The sequence below is a fragment of the Alosa sapidissima genome, chromosome 15 (genome assembly GCF_018492685.1).
Source record: "Alosa sapidissima isolate fAloSap1 chromosome 15, fAloSap1.pri, whole genome shotgun sequence".
Classification (NCBI taxonomy): Eukaryota; Metazoa; Chordata; class Actinopteri; order Clupeiformes; family Clupeidae; genus Alosa; species Alosa sapidissima.
Genome location: NC_055971.1, coordinates 21,268,924 through 21,289,478, shown reverse-complemented (window position 1 = coordinate 21,289,478; position 20,555 = coordinate 21,268,924). Strand labels below are relative to the sequence as shown.

Genomic DNA, 20,555 nt, shown 5'->3' with positions numbered 1-20,555 from the left:
AGACGGAACATAAACACGCATTAATGACATGTTATACAACTACGCAATCAACTTTACTCACCTCATATTTTCACGCATGTATGAAATCACGTCCTCCGAATGCATTACACTGATGATGAGTAGACATGGACATTTATACCGGGCTAGGATGTGCTGCTTTCACATCTACAGTGTGATTTTCTTAATAAACTAATACGACGTTTTAATGGGCATATCCCGTAGCATATTGTTCAAAACATCATCAGAGTAGGCCTAGGCTAGCCTAAGATAAATTGTTAAAACCATATTGTTTCAAAATTTTAAAAACTAATAATAGCCAAAAATACTAAATGAATCGCAATGCATGCTGGGAAGAAAAACTCAACATGAAATAAAGTACATGAAACATAACTAGAATGCATTACGTTATATCCACTCGTTTTCTTGGACCTGCTGTGATCAAACAGGGACAGCCTATAAATGTAAGCCTTTCTTCCTGGAACATTGCAGATAAAGAAAAATGTATCGTTTTCTCTAGGCTATGAATGCTCTTTATAGCCAACTTTAAGATGAAATAAATAGATTCTGATGTTTCTATTCTATATCATTGTTTTATTAATAAACAGTAAGGATCTGGTGAGGCAGAGAGCTTCTGCTCCTCGTTAGAAATCTCATCGGATATGTGCACTCTTTGCTGTTTCCACAAGGAGCTGCTGTAACATTGGGGACAGCTAGGCCTATGCGTGACACTTTTAAACGCGAGCATTGCGACATTTAAACAAGTCATGAAGAAGCAGTATCCTTAATTCTTCTGCAATGTAGAGCTAGATCGTTTTGCTTTACAAATTAAGTAGTCACTTCTGTTGCTAGACAACCCTAAACAAATGCTACGTGGTCTGTTTTTAACATTTCTCTAGTTTTATTGCATCGTATTCAGCACCAAAAGCCGGCTCAGTCCCAATTCGGCCGTGTGTGTGTTTCTGAAAATAAAACAGATAATAAGTATGTGACTACGTTAAATAAACCACTGCCTATTTAGAGCATGTTACATGCATCACGTAATGACAGTTATCTGAAGAAAAGCGCATTGTAGGCTAAGCCAGAAGATAAGAACAGCGACTTTGCTAACGTTACACCAAGCATCACATCAGCTAACATTTTGATAAAATCCCTTCCCTAGTTTGTAACGTTAGCCTATACATTAACGTTAAACTCAAAATGTATGTGCTACATAATTCGGCATGTCTGCATGAATTATGTAGCACATACTTTTGAGTTTAACGTTAACCCTTTTCCGAGTTTATGAAGTTGTGCATCTATGCAAAGTAGACATATGGTTCTACTTTGCTCATAGACGCACAACTTCATAAACTGTATGATATGTTGCCTTAGACTACGGTAGGCTAATGCAGCTACTGCTAGAGAATAGATAGATAGGCTAGATAGATAGGCTACTTTAGTCATCCCCAGAAGTATAACGTGAAGTCGTGCATGGATGTGATGTCTCCGTCCTGCAGGCGGTAGCCAGAGCGCTCTCAACTCCGCTGCCATGTGTGAATAAACAAACGTCCCCCCCATGTCCCCGGTATAACGTTATTGTCGGGTCCTTAGGAGGTATTTGAAATGACCAAATGCAAATGTCATCCGAGGGACCTGACGGTGACGTCCCCAGAAAGTCCTGACGTCACGCAATAACCAAACGATAACTTGCTCCGGACGTCAATAAGGTCACCGGAAAGTCCACTAGAGAACATGACGTTCGGGACCAATTGGGGACGTCGTGAATGTCGGCATGAGGTCCGGGGGACGTCCCGTGTTTGTCGGGAAGTGACATAGCAGGCAGCAAGATGCAACCGTTAACTAGCAAAACAGCTCTTATCGTTTCATTACGTTGGTGACGTACATCGTTCGAGACGAGAGATGTAGTCCACTGAGTGGATTCGCACAAAACCAACATAACTTTTGAAGTCTATCGAACAACAGTACTTTCTTGACGTGAAAAATTATCTTTTAAATTCACACACATCATATGTGAAATGTGTGGTACAATTCAAACTGGACCAAAAAATAATTGTTATCTCTCCATTAACTCCCGTTCATAATTTTTTGAAAGATAGGTCCCATGGACCGGAAGTAGAAGGGGCGGGACTTCACCACTCTATGGGTGACGTCAAGCGACTTTAACGCGCCCGCAAAGCATTCCGGGAAGGCAGCGCTGCATTTGAAAATATGTCGCGCGTCAAAAAGCTGGGCGAAGCCAGAGCCCGTTTTTACGGAGAGCCGGATCACTCCCTATTAACTCCATTGTACCTGCAATATGTTGCAGTTCCGCTAGGGGCGATCACGAATAAGTGCAAAAACAATGGGGGTCTATGGAGCTAGATGGCTAAATTTGTCTCTTTCACCTGGTTGTCGTTGAGAAATTGAAGATTTGACTGTGGTTTCTGCAAGCTCAATATGGATTATACAGTAGGTCAAAAGTTGAATGAACGAGTAGTCACGTCCTTTCGATTTCTTACAGGTTGGGTCATTGTTGCCCACAACACACTAGCTTTCTGCTAATGAATGACGTCATTGACACATTTGAAAGGCTTTTTAGAACAAATAAGTGACTCAAAAAATATAATACTCAGCGGTTTGTATTTTCTCTGCCCCCTCTTTTGACTGCAACATTCGAATTTCTGGGCAAAAAATGATATCCCGAGAAAAGTGGATTTGAGGGGTACAGCTCCATAGGCCTCTATTCATTCTGCACTTATTCGTGAGCGCCCTCATGTGGAACCAGAAAAGGAGCTGCAACCAGTTCAGAAACCGGAAGTTTCCGGTAAGTCCCGCCCTTTCCGCTGTCCCCGCTGGACCTCTAGATTGAAAAATCGTTAATGCAAGTGAATGTGAGAAAATAATTATTTTCTTGTCCCGTTTGAATTTTGCCATGAATGTGAACATATGTTGTCTGTGAATTTTTAATATACATTTTCGTGTAAAGAATGCTACAATTGAGCGGGTAGAAGTTTGATGCGGTTAAACTTTGTGTGAGAGCACTTTGTGGACTATAACTTTCCGCTAGACGACAGATCACTAGTTTCCTATAACAACCATCAGTTGGTCGAGATGTAGAGGGTTATTAAGATCGACTTTGAACACAGTGAACCATACAACTTTACAATCACACTGTATCATAGTGTTAATGTGTTGAGTGAAGCTAGACATGTTTCAAATATTTTTGTTACCATGTGTGTTTATTCCTGCCGTTACAAAAACTAGCATCTCAGCTAATGTTAGCGATGAGCTCACGTCACAGGCGACATGTAGTCTTTCTCGTTATGTCTTTTCCACAACTGATAGCCGAAGAATCATATAATATACTGTCAAACTCGTAACATGAAAAATTATATTAAAAATTCACAGACGACATATGTTCACATTCATGGCACAAATCAAACGGGACCAGAAAATAATTATTTTCTCACATTCACTTGCATTGACGATTTTTCAATCTAGAGGTCCACTGGGGGTTTAGCAGATGGGCGGGACTTACCAGCTCTATTAGACATTCTCTGGCGAAGCCCATCTTTATGCAAATGAATCCGTTGAACGCAAGGTTACTCTCCAATGAAAGGACGAGATTGTAGGTCCTTTGTTCTACCACAACGGTGCCTGTGAAACTTTGGTTCCGCTTACAAGACAAATAATGTTTTAACGATCTCTTCCACGACCACCTAGTAGTCCATAAAACAAACGAAACTAGGATTTGGATAAATATATTGACTGTTGGTGTTTCTGGTGAGGATTTGAGATTGCATTGAGTAGTTTAAATAAAACAAGATTTCCAAATGGCTTGCATAGTTTGTTTAGGCTATTAATGTGTTGTATACTGTTAAGTACATGCCTAAAATTGTGGTCCATTTGTGGAAAAACACTTAAGATACGTTAAAACGAACTGACATTTTAAACAAAACGCCCACACACGACTGAACGTGGGGAGGCAGCGCGACATCTATGCGACACGACAAAATGAAGTGTCGTGCAAGTGGATCGGTACCGTTAGGCACGACGCGCTAGCGGCCACCCTTCGATCACTAGTCTGATTCCGTAATCAGTAGGCCACTTTAATCGTTTGTCTGATGCTTTTATCCAAAGAGTGTTACAGACATCAATTATTAGACAGAGCAACAGTGGCAGCCGGTGTTCTGTCAAAGTATTCTACTCATTGAAACTCATCCACCCTAGGCCCTAATGTGCAGGCGTGTTTTGAAAAACATCAGTGTTGACGTCAAAGCTTTATTGGGAGCAGAAGCGGAGGACACAGACCACATTACAGACACCATTAGGCTGTTGATCGGTGAAAATGATGTATTATGATTAATAATGTGCATCGTGGTTTTGCTACAAAAAATGTCTCCCGTTTATGGGTTGGATCAGAGCGCGTGCTTCTCCTCTGGGAAGCATTATTGATTAACTATAGTGCATCTTAGAATCTATAACTCCACATATTTTTTAATGGTATGTTTCTATAAGGTAGAATAACTCGACAGAATACTGGGAATATAACTCATGACTTCTCCGGTTATTGCATGCAAGCCTGGCTACTCAGCCCTTAACATGCATAACATGTTCCAGTACCGGGTCATTTACCCCCCTCCCCCACCTCCCCCCAACATTCTAAATCAATTGTATGCACCATATTGGTAGCATAGTAATGTTATACACCATTTCAAAGCTTTGACTCTTGGGAATCCAAAAATGCCAACTTTTTGATGTACAATCTGTATAGTGCTGTACATTTTCAGATTAATCTTATTATGTCTCAATTAAATTTGATCCAAAATGCCCCCCTCCCCCGCTTTTGGTGCTACCCTGACTTGTGACTGCAGTGTAGCCGCAGCACATATGTAGATGCAACATATTGGGTACTGAAATATTCACAGGAATCCATAGAAATTGAATCTTCATGTTGTATTATCCAATATTAGTTGTATACAGATAGTTTATCTTATACACAACCATTGAACAAACAAAGTAAATGCAAAAATAGAGACTTTTTTGTAATTATTCCATATTTTGTGTAGTCAGTCTATATCAGAACACCTGACATACAATCTAAATAGTCCACAAGAAACCTCAAAGTGATACCTTTCATTTGAGACCAGGATTATGCTTCTACACCAAGAGGTTGCCACACAGTAAGCCTTTTATTGTCAGTGTGCATTTTGGGAACCCAAAAGTCCTATGGGGAGTTTCCATAGGGCATTTTACAAAACGAATGAGCATACCTTGGCAAATAATGGTCCAAAGCAGTCTTTTTTTATATTCTATATTGATCTATTCTTTTGCACACAGCTTCACAAGACCTGGTGCTAGGGCTCAGTTGTGTTTCTAAGTCATCTCAAGTGACCTAGAGGGCTGAAATGGTGATCAGTTCAGAGATCTTTGTTATCCGGCAGAAATATAAAACAGTATTCTAGCCTCTGTACCTCTGTGGCAGTACTTCCCACAGCTATTCTGATTGTTGTCCAAGAAACTACAATGTCTAAGCTTTCCAAAGAGGTCAGGCATTTGGTTATAGGCCAAAGTATGTAGGAGCAATGATCTCCTAAGTAGATGATGTACAATGCCGGGCAAAATACTCAAAATGGGCCGTATGCAGAAGAATTTAAAACTCCACCGCTACTGGAAATAAAGGTTCAGACCACGAGTCTAATATAGTCATGCCAAGATGTCTTACTAAACCCTAGCTTCTGAGAATTTGTAACTTTATATTTCCATAATCATGACAATGATGATATATACAGCATTGTTAAAGGAATCACATAAACGTATTCTCTCTGGGTAAAATGTAACATTTTGGATTCTTTGGCTGCCCAAAGAAAATGTTGCATTGTGTTTTCATATCTGTATTGAACTTATACTCAAATAAAGCTTGACGGGTGGATCAGGGTCATAAATAAAGTGATTTATTGTAGATGGTAAAATAGTAAAAGAAGAAAGAAAAATACATCTTTAACAGTTAGACTGCAGAGTCTAACAGGCTATTTCTTAGTTGCTGATTGAAGATGGATGAGTTTGCACTCGGCAGAGGTGCGAGTCCCGTCACACCGAAGATCCATCTCAAGATAATGACCCTGAGACAAAGCAATTATACTAAACTAGAAGTGTAAATGTCCCCAACTGTACAAAACCAGACACGACCATAAATGAGAAATACCATGACTGTGGCCTAAGAACAGAGAGCCTATATTGATAAAAAGGCCAAGCCTGTGCATCTGTTTTGACTGCAGACCTGAAGGCATAAACTCCTAATTGAGCTTGAGGCATTCTGACCTGTTAACTAGTAAATCAAATTACTAGTAAAACATTGTAAATAGCTGTTTACTTGGGCTTCTTGTATAGCACACCAAGGGGGAAAAACAACTAACAGATGTGTGCATATGTGTTTTCAATTAGTCTATGCATGGTCACACCTGGGTCATGTACGTATGAAGATACTGTACATCCGCACAAGACACACACAAGAAACACATCAGAATACAGTCAGAATACCTCAGAATGAATTCTAAAATAGCAAGGGGAGAGTATATATTAATGAAGTAGATGTTATAAGAAGAAATACATTGTCCCCTAAACCTTACATTGTCCCTTCAACCTTGCTATCAGTATGAACAATGCACCTTCAAAATTAAAATTCATGTTTAACATCTCTCTGAATTTATAGTTTGCTTTTAGGACAACATTTCCAATGTTTTAAAGGTGATTAACTGGGATTGATTTTTCTACCAAATACTTGCAAAATTTTCAGTCTTAAATGTTTAGTCTGTAGGCCATAAATAATTGGATTTAAATGGGCAGGTATAACATGAAAAAGAATGGCAATGATTTTTCTTAAAAATGGGTTTTCTGGGAACCGATGCATGATGATGATTATGTATCCCATCAGGAGCATGATCAGATACAAGACTAAATGACTTGCACACGTTTGAATGGCTTTGCTGTTGAGCTCTGCATTTTTCTTTGTCCAGCATATGACAGCAATTCTAATGTAAGTAATAGCAACGGTACCCATTGATGAGGAAAACAGCAGCACAGTGTAAAACAGCCCATATATATTATTAATAGAAACATCTTCACATGATAATTTGAACAAGGATGCATTGTCACAAAAGGCATGCTTAATGAGTGACCTACAGCGAGACAGCCTGATTGTGAGGCTAAGTAATACACCAACTAATACAACTGAAAAACCCCAAGCACACACAGACAAAGTCACAACTGCCTTGGTTGTCATAATTGCGCTGTATCTCAATGGATTGCATATCGCAACATATCTATCAATGGCCATTACGATTAGTATGGTGTGTGAAGCCGAGCCATAAGTGTGACTGAAAAACGCCTGTGTAACACACGCACTATATGAAATTAACCTCTCTTTAGAAACCATGTCTAACAGTACACGGGGCATTAAGATTGTGTTACCTAGAATATCATTGACAGACAAGTTGCAGAATAGTAGATACATAGGTTGGTGTAAGCTTCTTTCTGCAATTATGATAACAAGAACACCAATATTGGTTATTAGCAGTGCAATATAGATAAAGAGTAATGTGAAAAACACTGGATATGTGGATGATTCAGAAATGTCTAATCCTTCCATTGTAAGAGTGTCACTGTCATAGGAAATATTTTCCATCGTTGCACGTCACCTATGGGAACAAAATAAAATCAAGACAGCATTTTTTTTGTTGTAAAAAAAGGTTGTAAAAATATGTATGTGTTATTGTTTCTTCTGTCTTACCTGGCTTGATATGATTTAGCTAGGATCAGAAATAGTAAATTCATTCACACAGCCTATCTTTTGTGAAATTGGATACCCATCCCAACTGTTCTGAGATACATACCCTGCAGAAGTTGCATATATTGGGGAGCCATGAGAATCTTTATCATGTGACTGGAACTAAATTTAGATGACATCTATTTTGATTTGTGGAAAATGAGCCAATACAGCAATCAAAACTTTTTTTTCTGTAAATATTACTATAATTTGTCTAATTTTGGCACTTTGCCTTTTTGCCTTAGTCTTGTGACGAAATGTCCTTTTTAGTCTTTGTCATATTTAGTCATTCAAATATAATTTTTGTTAGTCAAGTTTTAGTCAACTAAAAGTCTCGTCATTTTAGTCTAGTTTTAGTCAAAAGAAAACTAAAGGTATCTTAGTCTTAGTCAGATTTAGTCAACACATTTTAGTCTTTTTTTATATAACAAATTATTACCATTTGAGTCAAATAGTGTTTCACACATATCAATTTTCCAACAATATTGTGTCCACAGGGCTACTCGTCTGTTATAATTACTCATTCTGATTTTTTGTCAGTTAGTATGTTTTAGAGCCCGACCGATAAAGGATTTTGAAGGCCGATACTGATACAAATATTTGTTGATTTAAGTCAAAGTCAGCTTTATTGTCAATTTCTTCACATGTTCCAGACATACAAAGAGATCGAAATTACGTTTCTCACTATCCCACGGTGAAGACAAGACATATTTTACCAATTTAAGTCCACAGACAAACATAACATTCAAGTAAACAAAAAAGTAAGTAAATAAGTAAATAAGAGGGCACATATAATAATGAAAAAAATAAGAGCAGCAAAATTTGGTTGAAATTGTGCATAGACAGTCAATAAAATATTAGTGCAAAGTCAGGCCAATAAAAGGCCTGGGTAGTTCTGTTTGACCTAAGTAAGAAAGAAAGTGGCATAGTGGTGCAAGTTATGTAAGAGCAGCAGAAGTGTTGTGTTTTCAGGACAACAACAACAAGTTGTAAAGTGTACAAGTGTGCAAGTGGAGTAGTGCAGGCGGCCATTGTGGGTCCAATGTCCAGGATGTTATGTAGCTGAGGGTGGAGGGGGGAGAGGAGGGAGAGAGTTCAGCATCCTTACAGCTTGGTGTATGAAGCTGTTGGTGAGTCTGGTAGTGCGGGAGCGCAGGCTTCTGTACCTCTTCCCAGAGGGCAGTAGATCAAACAGATTGTGAGCGGGGTGACTTGCATCACTCACAATTTTGGTCGCCTTGCGGGTGAGGTGGGTGGTGTAAATGTCCTTCAGGGAGGGGAGTGAAGCACCAATAATCCTTCCAGCTGTGTTCACTATGCGCTGCAGGGCTTTCCTGTTGTATTCAGTGCAGCTTCCGCCCCACACAGCGATACAGCTGGAGAGGATGCTCTCAATGGTGCCTCGGTAGAATGTAGTCATGATGGCTGGTGGAGCGCTTGCTCGCCTGAGTTTCCGCAGGAAGTACAGGCGGCGCTGAGCTCTCTTCGAAAGTGATGCAGTGTTGGTGGTCCAGGAGAGGTCTTCACTGATGTGCACCCCCAGGAATTTGGTGCTGCTCGCTCTCTCCACCACAGCACCGTCGATGGTCAGTGGCAGGTGTTGGGTGTGACCTCTCCGGAAGTCAACAACAATCTCTTTGGTCTTGCTGACGTTCAGCAGGAGGTTGTTGTCCCTGCACCACGTGGTCAGATGGTCGACCTCCAACCTGTATTGAGTATTTAAAAATCCGATATTCCGATATATCGGCCGATATATATTATATATATTTTTTTTTTTTTTTTCAGAAACGCGTGACAAAACATTAACAGATTTCCCTAACATTAGTTATTTGTAGTTATTTATGAGTATTGACTAAAATAATATGATAATGCATTTTAAAAACAAACTTGTTTATTTTTAAATAATATTGTCACAGTGGAACAGAGGAACATCGAAATATATTAAAGTTCTGATAAATAAAATGTCTAAAAATAGAAACTTAAGATATGAAACTTAGTCTTTTGAACAAAAACACAATAACAGCAACAACCAAATCAAATTACCAGTATTAAAAGACTTGGTAAGCTTCATAAATATAACTTTGAACTAAGACTTAATAATTACAAAAAATAATGATGACATTATTACTATCATCATCATTTGTATTATCATTAAACAAGATAAAGGTCACTCCTAAATGTTTTAGTGTGCGTGTGTAATAATTAGTCCTTATTGCCTTATAAGCGACCTTATAATTACAATGTCAGCTTGCTTACCCTTTACCTGCACTTTTAAAATTATTTTCATCAAGCTACATCAAACCATTTTCAATTATCAGATGCTGCCTGCCTTCTAAAACCTACTATTTAGTGATCTAAATCCATTATGTAGGCCTAACTCGTTAATGCTGCGGCTGAACGACAGTCTGAAACGCACTTGGCGTCATTGGATTTCACACACGTGTAAAAGAAAAGCTAACTTTTATGCACAAGCTACGTTTTGCACAAGCTAGGCTACGTTTGATACTTTTTCTCTATGTCTACAATGTGACTGAAGATGTATTTCTTTAATAGTGTGACAGTTATAGCAGTGAGACGTATCATCTCTCCCCGGCCTGTTATTTTGAAAGCGTATGTTTTACAATTTGCAGTATGACGTTATCCATTGCTAAATTCTAAATTAAAAATCATCATAGACTAGCTAACCACAAAGTGGGGTTATAGTTCTATTCCAACGTTGATTTCTACCCAACGTATAGTAAAAAGAAAAGACAAATTTAAAACTAGAAACCTAACAAATATTCTTTCCATACCTCAGCATATTCCTCAAAAGCCAGAAACATTTTCAGCTAACATGGGTTTACTAAATATAAGTGCACTTACTACCAAAACCTTTGCAATCAATGATTTTATTAGTGAAAAAAAATTGGATTTTCTGTTTCTTGTTGAAACCTGGCTGACTTCAGACAGCGAAGCTGTTCTTGTTGAGACTTGTCCCCCAAATTATAATTTCTTCCACTCAATTAGACAAGGCAAACGAGGTGGTGGAATTGCCTCCATTCTCTCAAACAAATATAGTTGCACTAGAGTCAACTTTGGCGAATTCGCTTCCTTTGAGTATATTGCCCTCACTCTGAAGGCTGACCCAGCTGTACTTCTATTAACCTTGTACCGCCCTCCTAAACTATGGACTGGCTTTCTCGATCAGTTTTCTGAACTTATGTCGCTCATCATCACTAGCTATGATCGGATAATTGTAAATGGCGACTTCAATATTCATGTCAATAAGACAACTGATGTTAAAGCCAGTAAGTTCCTTAATGTGTTGGACAGTTTAGAGCTAAAGCAGCATGTTACAGGACCCACCCACAACCTTGGCAACACCCTCGATCTAGTCATTTCTAGAGGGATAGAAGTCACAGACTTATCAGTAAATGATATAAATATGTCTGATCATCATTGTGTATCTTTTAATATAGTACTACATACTCCAAAAATTCATCCCGAAATTGCAATCAAATCGCGACTCTTGGACATTAGAGCAGAACAGCAGTTCATAGCTCTTATAGACTCCATAAATTTAGATATTTTACATCATCCCATTGATCAAATGGTAGAGGCTCTCAATCGTGAATTAGGCGCTCTGCTTGACAGAGTGGCACCCTTAAAGACTAAAAAAAGGCCCTGTAGCAAACTGACACCTTGGATGAACGAAAATATCCATGATCTAAAAAGATCATGTAGGAAAGCTGAGAGAACATGGAGAAAAACTAAGTTACAGGTTCACCGTGCCATTCTAAAAGAAAAAATAGCAAATTATAATAGAGCTATTCGGAATGAGAGGAGGAACCACTTCTCTAAGGTAATTGCTGAAAACAGTGGAAACTCTAGGGTGTTGTTCTCTACCATTGATAGGCTATTGCATCAAACACCTTTTGATACACTCAGTCAGGCATCCTCTCTAAGATGCGAAGAATTTGCAGACTTCTTCAAAAACAAAGTCATTTCTATAAGGGAGGCTATTGGTAACACAAGTAATATGTTTGATAGTACACCCAAAAACAGCCCCCCAAAATTAAGGTCCTTTAGCACTATTACTCAATCTGAGCTTGGTAAAATTATAACTCAAACCGGCTCCTCAACATGTGTTTTAGATCCAATCCCTACTACATTCCTCAAAAAAGTATATGATAGCTTAGCTCCCTTTTTTCTCAAGGTAATAAATACCTCATTAGAAACAGGTATATTTCCAACTGCTTTTAAAACCGCTGTTGTGAAACCTTTACTTAAAAAGTCAAATCTTGACCATACCAATCTGAGCAACTACAGGCCTATATCAAATCTATCGTTTTTGAGCAAAGTACTTGAAAAAGTTGTTTGTAATCAGTTAAATACCTTCCTCAACGAAAACAGTATCCTTGAAAAATTCCAATCAGGTTTTAGATCAAATCACAGCATAGAAACGGCTCTAGTAAAAATAGTCAATGATCTCAGACTAGCTACTGACTCAAACAAAGTCTCAATCCTTATTCTTCTGGATTTGAGTGCGGCATTCGACACCATTGATCATAGCATCCTAATTCACCGCCTTGCGAAGTGGGTGGGTCTCTCTGATAATGCTCTAAACTGGTTTCAAACCTACATTACTGGCAGAGATTTTTATATCAGTCTAGGAGATCATGTATCTGAAAAACATGACTTGCCTTTTGGTGTGGCCCAGGGGAGCTGCCTTGGTGTCCTGCTATTTTCTCTATATATGCTTCCATTGGGAAACGTCATAAGTCAGCATAATGTAAACTTCCACAGCTACGCAGATGATACCCAATTGTATATTTCTGTGGAGCCAACTAACCCAGATGGCCTTTGCTCCCTCACTGCATGCCTATCCTCCATTAATCAGTGGATGAGCAAAAACCTTTTGAAACTAAATGATGACAAAACAGAGGTACTTCTGGTTGGACCAAAACTAAAGCGAGATATTATTCTTAGTAATCTGGGGAACTTGGCACACCAGGTCAAACCAAAAGTAACAAGCCTCGGTGTCATCTTAGATGCAGAGTTAAGTTTTAATCCCCATATCAGTAAAGTTACTCAGACAGCCTATTTCCACTTGAGAAACATTGCCAAAGTGCGGCCCTTTTTAACTCAACAAGATGCAGAAAAACTAATTCACGCCTTTATCACTAGCAGGTTAGACTACTGCAATGCACTTTTCACTGGTCTTCCCAAAAAACATCTAAAGAAATTGGCACTCATACAGAACTCTGCGGCTAGACTTTTAACTAAGACTAAGAAGAGAGAACACATCACCCCTGTGTTGGCTGAACTGCACTGGCTCCCTATTTCCTATAGAATTGATTTTAAGGTTATGTTAATTACTTACAAAGCTCTGAATGGCATAGCACCTTCATATATCTCTGAGCTTTTAATATCTTATCAACCACAAAGGAAACTTAGATCATCCAATTCTAATCTTTTAATCGTACCCAAAGTGCTCCACAAACAAAGTGGAGAAGCTGCGTTTATCCATTATGCCCCCAAACTATGGAACACCCTGCCTCTGTACATCAAGCAGGCGAGTTCAGTAAATATTTTTAAAAAAGATCTGAAAACATACCTGTACAGGAAAGCTTTTAGTTAACTCATCTTATCCTGTAGACTACATTTTCAGATTATTCTACATCTGCTACTATTGGAGGGCGCAGCCAGCCAGAAGCAGATGGGCTCCCCCTATTAAGTCAGGTTCTGCTCAAGGTTTCTTCCTGGAATATGGGAGTTTTTCCTTGCCACAGTTGCCATATGGCGTGCTTGTGGGGGGGTAAGAGGGTTAAGGCTGCCAGTCTTATGACGTCATTTTCTATATTTTTGATATGTTGCTGAGTAGATCATAAACAGCAAAGAAAAGTGATTGATAATGACTGACTGACTGACTATTATTGTGTTACATGCTTCAAATGTAAAGCACTTTGAGCTGCATTCTGTGTATGAAAGGTGCTATACAAATAAAGCTTATTATTATTATTATTATTATTATTATTATCCCTATGTTTGAAAAAAGGGTCCTATGTTCCCCGCTGCTTCCAAGTAGACTGCAGCCGCACGGCAAGGCGCGGGTTGTTGTTGCTCCGTGCCCACACTTTGTTTGTGATGAGGGAAGGAGAGGGGGCGCCGCGAACTGAAGTTCTTTGCACAGATGCGCAGTGCGGAGCCCAGTGTGATATAGTCATGTTTAATTTATTAAATTGTAACCGTAGGTTCTAGAAAAGACAGTGGCGTGAGAGAGTGGCGAGGCAAGGTGGCTTTCTCGAGGTAAAGTGCTGTCGCGCGTGTTTGAGCTCCGAGTCGCCTCCTCTTGGAGGAAGAGCGCATGTTTGAATCTGCAAGCACGTTCACTAATGAACATTTCTTGACGAAGCTGGCCTATCTTAGCGATATATTTGATATATCTTAGCGATACATTTGAGTTAAATGTCCAGTTACAAGGCAAAGACAAGCACCTACCTCACCTAGCAAATAAGATTACTGCATTCACCAAAAAAAACTTGAGTATGGGACAGGCTCGATCGCGACAGTATTATGCCTTTGAGATTTCTGAGCGAAATCGCTGAAACGTCTGCTTGGGAGGCACTCTTGTGATCCCATGTATTAAACAGTAGGCCTACATCACATCCCTGCAAAGTTTATTTAAAAAATATTTCCCAACCAGCAGTGCTCAGAATGACTGGATTATGATCCATTTAATGCAGCATGTTGGCATTTCATTGAATATATTGTACAATGCATAATGGCCTATGCTTCCTAATATGTTGCTGGAAAACAGAAATATGTGTGTTATGTATTTATTTATTATTCTATCTGCAGCACCAGCTGATTTTAACTCTGTTGAAGATGATATATTTAGAACTTGTCATTATTTCAATAAATTTGCCAATTTGAAGCTTGACCTACCACTTTCTTAGAGCGATGAGGGACAGGTGGGGCTCCAGAATGCCCCCTCAAAGTGGGGAATGAAAGAAAAAGTTTGAGAACCACTGATCTAGTTTGTTAACTAACACAGTCACGAGTTGGGTCGCGATAGTCTGTCATTTTTAAAAAGTGGGTCCCCAGAAAAAAAGTTTGAGAAACACTGGTATAGCCGAGTCTGCATGGCTTCAGTCCCAAGCTTGTCATTGTCTTTGCACGTGGCATGTCATTGTTGATTCTGTACAAGAGGTGAAGGAGGTGATCTAAAATAGCCTTTGGTTGATCTGTCGGAAGAATGGGATTAATTTTAATGGAACAAAGAGATATCAAACTATAGGCTACTGGGCTGTAGACCCAAAGGGACATTTTTGGATTATTTACGAGTCAGACCAAAGGGGCTTCGGAGCAACGCGCAATCCCCCCTGCAGCGTGCCAGCGAACGGAAAAATGAACAAAACAAACCAATTAAATATCAACTTAAAAAGGCATGTAGTTGCGCGTTTCTTCGGTGAGAGGTGCAGCTCGTGTGTGTTGTGCTACCGTTTGCACTCGCAAGCATATCCCATGCAATTTCCGTGGTCAGATACAAGGCGGGGAACATAGGACTTTTCTACAAAAAGGGTCCTATGTTCACCGGTCCCATACAAATATCGGGGAACATAGGACCCGGGGAACATAGGTACGCTCCCCAAACTTATTCTGCCTAAATAAAGTAATGATTACTGTATTTATAACTAGTATATCTGTAGTTACAGTCCCTGCATTGTAAAATGTAAGTTAGACGTGCGAGGAGTGAACATTGTCAAAAGTTAAAAGGACAGTCAACTGTAACAACGTAACATAATGACTAGCTAATTCCGCTTCACTCTCGGCTTATTTACCAGCAGCAAAACTGGACATTGTTTTTTTAATTGTTATTCAAGCAATGTAGGCCTCGTGACCAAATCACCATGAACACACTTCACTGATGATCTCACTCGCGGATAACTGGTTCTCTCTGCCCGACCTATTTTACTGTCTATGTGCCCGACTCTGGCTGGATCAGCAGGTTGCAGGATGTGTGGCGCGTTATACACCAGTGTTGCCAGCAGGGACGGTGTAGAGTGCCCTCTGGTGGACAAACTATACAACGGCAACACTCATGACATGGTTGAAGGGTGTTTTGTCCGTTTTTATTTTATTTTTTAAAATATTCATTTATGGGCCATTATAAATGCCGATACCGATAGTTTTGAAAATGCCTAATATCGGCCCGCCGATAAATCGGTCGGGCTCTAGTATGTTTACATGCACAGGTAAGTCGAGCTACAGTTATAGCTCGGCTGGGATTTGACCGACAGTAAAAGATTCGACTGGACCACGGTCATATTCGTAGACCAGTGTTTCTCAAAGTGTGGTCCAAGGATCACTGGTGGTCCGCAAGCTATCCCAAGTGGTCCGCGAGCAGATGTGGTAAAATATAATAGGCCAAAGTATTAATGTTTTACTCCGCCTCTCTAGATGGCGATATGCGCCCAAACACAACACATTCCCCAAACAGACTCTCCATCTTAGCCATAGCTAACTTGCTAGCGAACTTTCCATATTAGCTTACTTGCTAGCAAACTTTGCATCATCAGTCTAACTAGTTAAATAGTTGACATTACATGATGAACATTTTCGAATGGACATTCTGGGAGATGTTAATATGTATGAGAGAAGCTTCAACTTCTGGGTATGTAGCATTGTGGCATAAAGCTTAGGTAGTTAGCTTGAAATCTCCACCCAGATAGCAAACATACACTGGGACGGAACTGGGCCACACCTACCACAACGTCCGGCACGGATCTGCATAATGGACCTGATCCGGCGTCCAAACGCACATCGGTCCAAAATTGGTCTGGATCCGTTTGACGGATCTGGTACCAATAAGGGCTAAGACTGGCCCAGTTCCGTATGGTAGTCTGTGTTACTGACGTGTTCCAGATCTGTTTATCATATGCAATACGGGTCCGCTTAATGTGTGTGGTACGGACCCGTTTATCAGACATCAGCCGGCTTTATTTGACATGTGAAATGTGATTGTTAATTAGGGTTAATTATCCTGAAAAATCTGTTTGCTACACATTTGCTAACATGTTCGTTATAGGTTCACCCAGGCTAAAGTTCGTAACGTTTTCCCAACAGCTCCACTGATAAACATAAGCTAGGCTACAAACACAAGGGGGGTAAAAAAACTTTACACATAAGTGTCTTATTATTTTTTTTATTCAACAACCTGCCTGTAGAAGTGCCATCCCAGACAAAGTTTAAGTCGTGTTAATTCCACTGTTCCCATCGATATTCAGGCTGTCTTCCTCAGTCATCTCCATGGTCAATCTGAAACAACACAAAATAAACATTAGCCATTTATTCCTTTTTGCAAATAGCCTAAGTCACAATTACACTCGTTTTTTATCATCAGTGATCCTGTTAGCGTTATCACTGTTTTTTCCAAAATAGTTATTGTGATGGCTGTTTTGTTTAAGTTAAGCTAGTTGTTGTTGCTGGAAAATAATAGTAAAGTTATCAATCGCTCGGTTGCTTGTTGTTGTCTCTGAATAAACCAACAGAGATAAAAAGCAGATACTACCTTAAGTTGGGCTGTCCTAGTCAACCCCAGGCTGGCAAATCATGTCAAAAGATTGATAGTGAGCAAACCAAAGATCCTTGATTAACATTACTGCTTGGACTTCTGCATGCGTGGCAAGAATATGGGGTTGTTTCATAGCACTGTTAGATCTGACACAAACAACAATTGACTACTTTTACCACTGCTAGGTAATAATAAAAATAATGAAACGAACATATGATCAATATTGAGCCAACTATATCTTCTTTTCCAGCCTTACTGTAGAAATGAAGTGGCCATGGGAACATAGTGCACCCCCATGGTTTCTAAATTTGTGCCATTCCAAAATACCTTTCTTTAGCAGCCAGTTGACAATGAAGTAGGGAAAGGACAGTCAATTTAGCAGAATCAACACCTTAATTAATATCATTACCACCTGGGTCTGCTGTGAAAAAACGGTCCTTCGGCTCATATCCGTATCACAGGTTTGGGCCAAATCAGTGTTTTGTATTTTAAACGCATCTCCTGACTTCCAGTTGAGTTGCGGAAATTGGACCTGGGACAAATCTGTAAACCGGTGATAAAACAGCATTGCTAGCAGAGCTGAAACCTGTATCAGGAGTAGACCTGGCCCACAGTCAGATACCGTATGTCCGCTACAGGCGGATCTAAAGGCTTTTATGCGGATCCGGCCCAAAGGAAATTGCTATCTGGGCAGTGTTCTTGTTCCATGTAGTTTCGTGTTGCAGCCACAGGGTTGCAGCAACAGCACGTAGACTAGCCTACAGGAAAGCTGTTGCGTATTACTCATTCGGAATATTTTTAAAACGTAACAGCTAGATATTCTGTCTTCTCATTTTGTAGACGAAAATGAAGAGAGATTTTATCTTAGTTTTTATTTCATGCAAAACATTTTAGTCTCGTCTTTTTTCGTCAACAATAATGCATCTTAAGATAGTCGTCTCGTCTTAGTCATGAAAAAAAAGGTCGTTGACGAACATATTTTCTCTCGTCTCGTCTGACTAAATTAACACTATTTTAAACGAAAGTTTGACTGGTGTACATTCACAAAAACACCCTAGGATGCATTTTGGCGAGAGTTACGCTTTCAGAGAGAAGTTTATGCTTCGATGTGCTAGGAGTCCAGAACTAGTGTCAGTTTTGATGTGTGACGGCTCCCGTAGTTCTTAACGAGGCAGCGCTTGAGAGGTTGGTTGCTATATAACTCCTAACCACTAGATGGGAGAATTTCTTACACAGGGGGCTTTAAGAAACCTAGGAACACCTTGTTGCGCCATGCGCTCTACGTTTGCGAAAACACTACCAATGTGGACTGGACATCCTACTAAATTTGAATAAGCTTTTGACTAGTGACGATGCGCCAGCAGGGCAACTCGGCGATCTTTAAAGTTACACTATGCAAGATTTTCACCTTTACGAAGTCAATTTGATGGTAAACAAACTTGCCCCGAGAATGTTTATCGGACATGCTTGGTTTTTACTGCAGTAGGCAAACGTTAATCTTAGAGTCACTGGTCACCAGCTTTTTTACGTCCAAAGGTAAAATAATTTTAGCATTGGTTGAATGATGGAGGCTAATTTGATTGTTGGTCTATTTGTGAAACATACACTGGGTTATGCCGAGTAAATTGGGGAGCGTACCTATGTTCCCCGGGTCCTATGTTCCCCGCTTTGTATGGGACCGGGGAACATAGGACCCTTTTTTAAAACCCTAACCATAACCATAATCCTAACCCTAACCCCGAGCGGGGAACATAGGACCCGGGGAACATAGGGATGACCCTGTAAATTGATAACAGCAATGTAATTGTCTCTTTTGACTGTCATCCCATTAATTTTCTGATCATACTAAGAGGAGCTAAGCTAGTTGGCCACAGCGCTAACATTTAGCTAATGCATGGTTTGCCGGTAGAAGTATGATGCATCCTTAAAAACACTGGACCGGGACAGTTCTGTTTGCTAAAACTGTTTATCTGCTGTTGACTTGTTCACCAACACTGTCACATCGCTCACATTGTTTTTAGTGGTCCTGTCAGTGCTGTCAGTGAGTGTAAACTGTTCCATTACACATGAAACAAGATATCTGAGCCAATGTTAATTCCTAAACACACACTTACTCCCTTAGTTTTAATTCATTTTGCATTTCAACAAAGGTGTTTACAACAAGTAAGGAAGTGCATGGTTTACAAAGGCTAAAAGTAAAGCCCACAATGTAGATACACCACGTATATCATTTAAAAAGGAAAGCAGCTAGTTAGGCCTATTTAAACACATAATGTCCCATTAGCGGTCGGGTCTCTAATATTGACCCGTCTCGCTGTCGTAGGAGGTAAATAAAGACCGGTCTCTAATATAGGCCGGGGCTATTATTAGAACCAACGTTTTTCTGGGCAGGCCTCAACATTATACTTGTGATAGTAACATGCAAGTACCACTGGGGGGCAATGTTTGCTAACAAATCCAAGCCATAGCTACGGTAATCTGAGTACCCAGAAGTTTGCGCCATGCTGAGCGAACTTCTGGGCCAAAACCTTCACAACCGGAAAACAGCTACTTTCAGAGACGCCCACTGATCTCAGTTTCTTTGTGATCATGGTCAAAAATTCCTACTGAAACCAGTGCAAAATGGCTGCAGATACAAATGTAATTGAAGCATGTTTAGAGTCGATTTTTGAAGAAATTGAAGTTCCTAACAACAGTTGCTTTAAACCTCTGCAGAAATTATGTCTCATTTGCCTAAGCAAAGGCTAACCAGAGATGGCTACAAAGGCAAACTAAAAGGCATTGTTTTGTTTGTTAGTTCGCTGTCAGCGGTATTTTCATGAAACCCCCAGTACATGTGCCTACTCACAAGGTCTGCCACCTCTCCGCGATTGGCTATTGAAAAAAGGTTTGTTTGAAATCAGAGATATTCCCCTGAATCCAGGCATATTCCTCTAGATTATAGCTACGGTAGCCTGGTCATCACCTCTCTTTTGACTTGAACGTGAGACTTCAGTCATCGGTAGGCTAACGTTGTTTAACATGGCAGCTGCGGAGCCAAAGAGGTGAAGAAAATTTGACATCAAGTTCAAAGAGAACGTGCTAGAATATGCTGCAGAGCACTCTGGGGAGCAAGCTGCTAAACATTTTAACATTGACCCGAAAAGAATAACATACTGGAAAAAGCAGAAAATAGATCTAGCCACAACAAACAAA

At 39.8% G+C, this 20,555-nt stretch overlaps 1 protein-coding gene across 1 annotated transcript; it reads right to left on the bottom strand.

Moving 5' to 3' along the window:
• Window positions 1-6,730: 6,730 nt before the first annotated feature.
• Window positions 6,731-7,663, bottom strand: LOC121683722 (olfactory receptor 4E1-like). Its single transcript, XM_042063479.1, has one exon. It carries the CDS (start codon window positions 7,661-7,663, stop codon window positions 6,731-6,733), a length of 933 nt encoding a protein of 310 aa, XP_041919413.1.
• Between the last annotated feature and the right edge of the window lie 12,892 nt (window positions 7,664-20,555).

What these genes read in the sequence shown, in the direction of transcription:
- LOC121683722 (XM_042063479.1), bottom strand. Translation starts at nt 7,663, where the DNA reads ATGGAAAATATTTCCTATGACAGTGACACTCTTACAATGGAAGGATTA.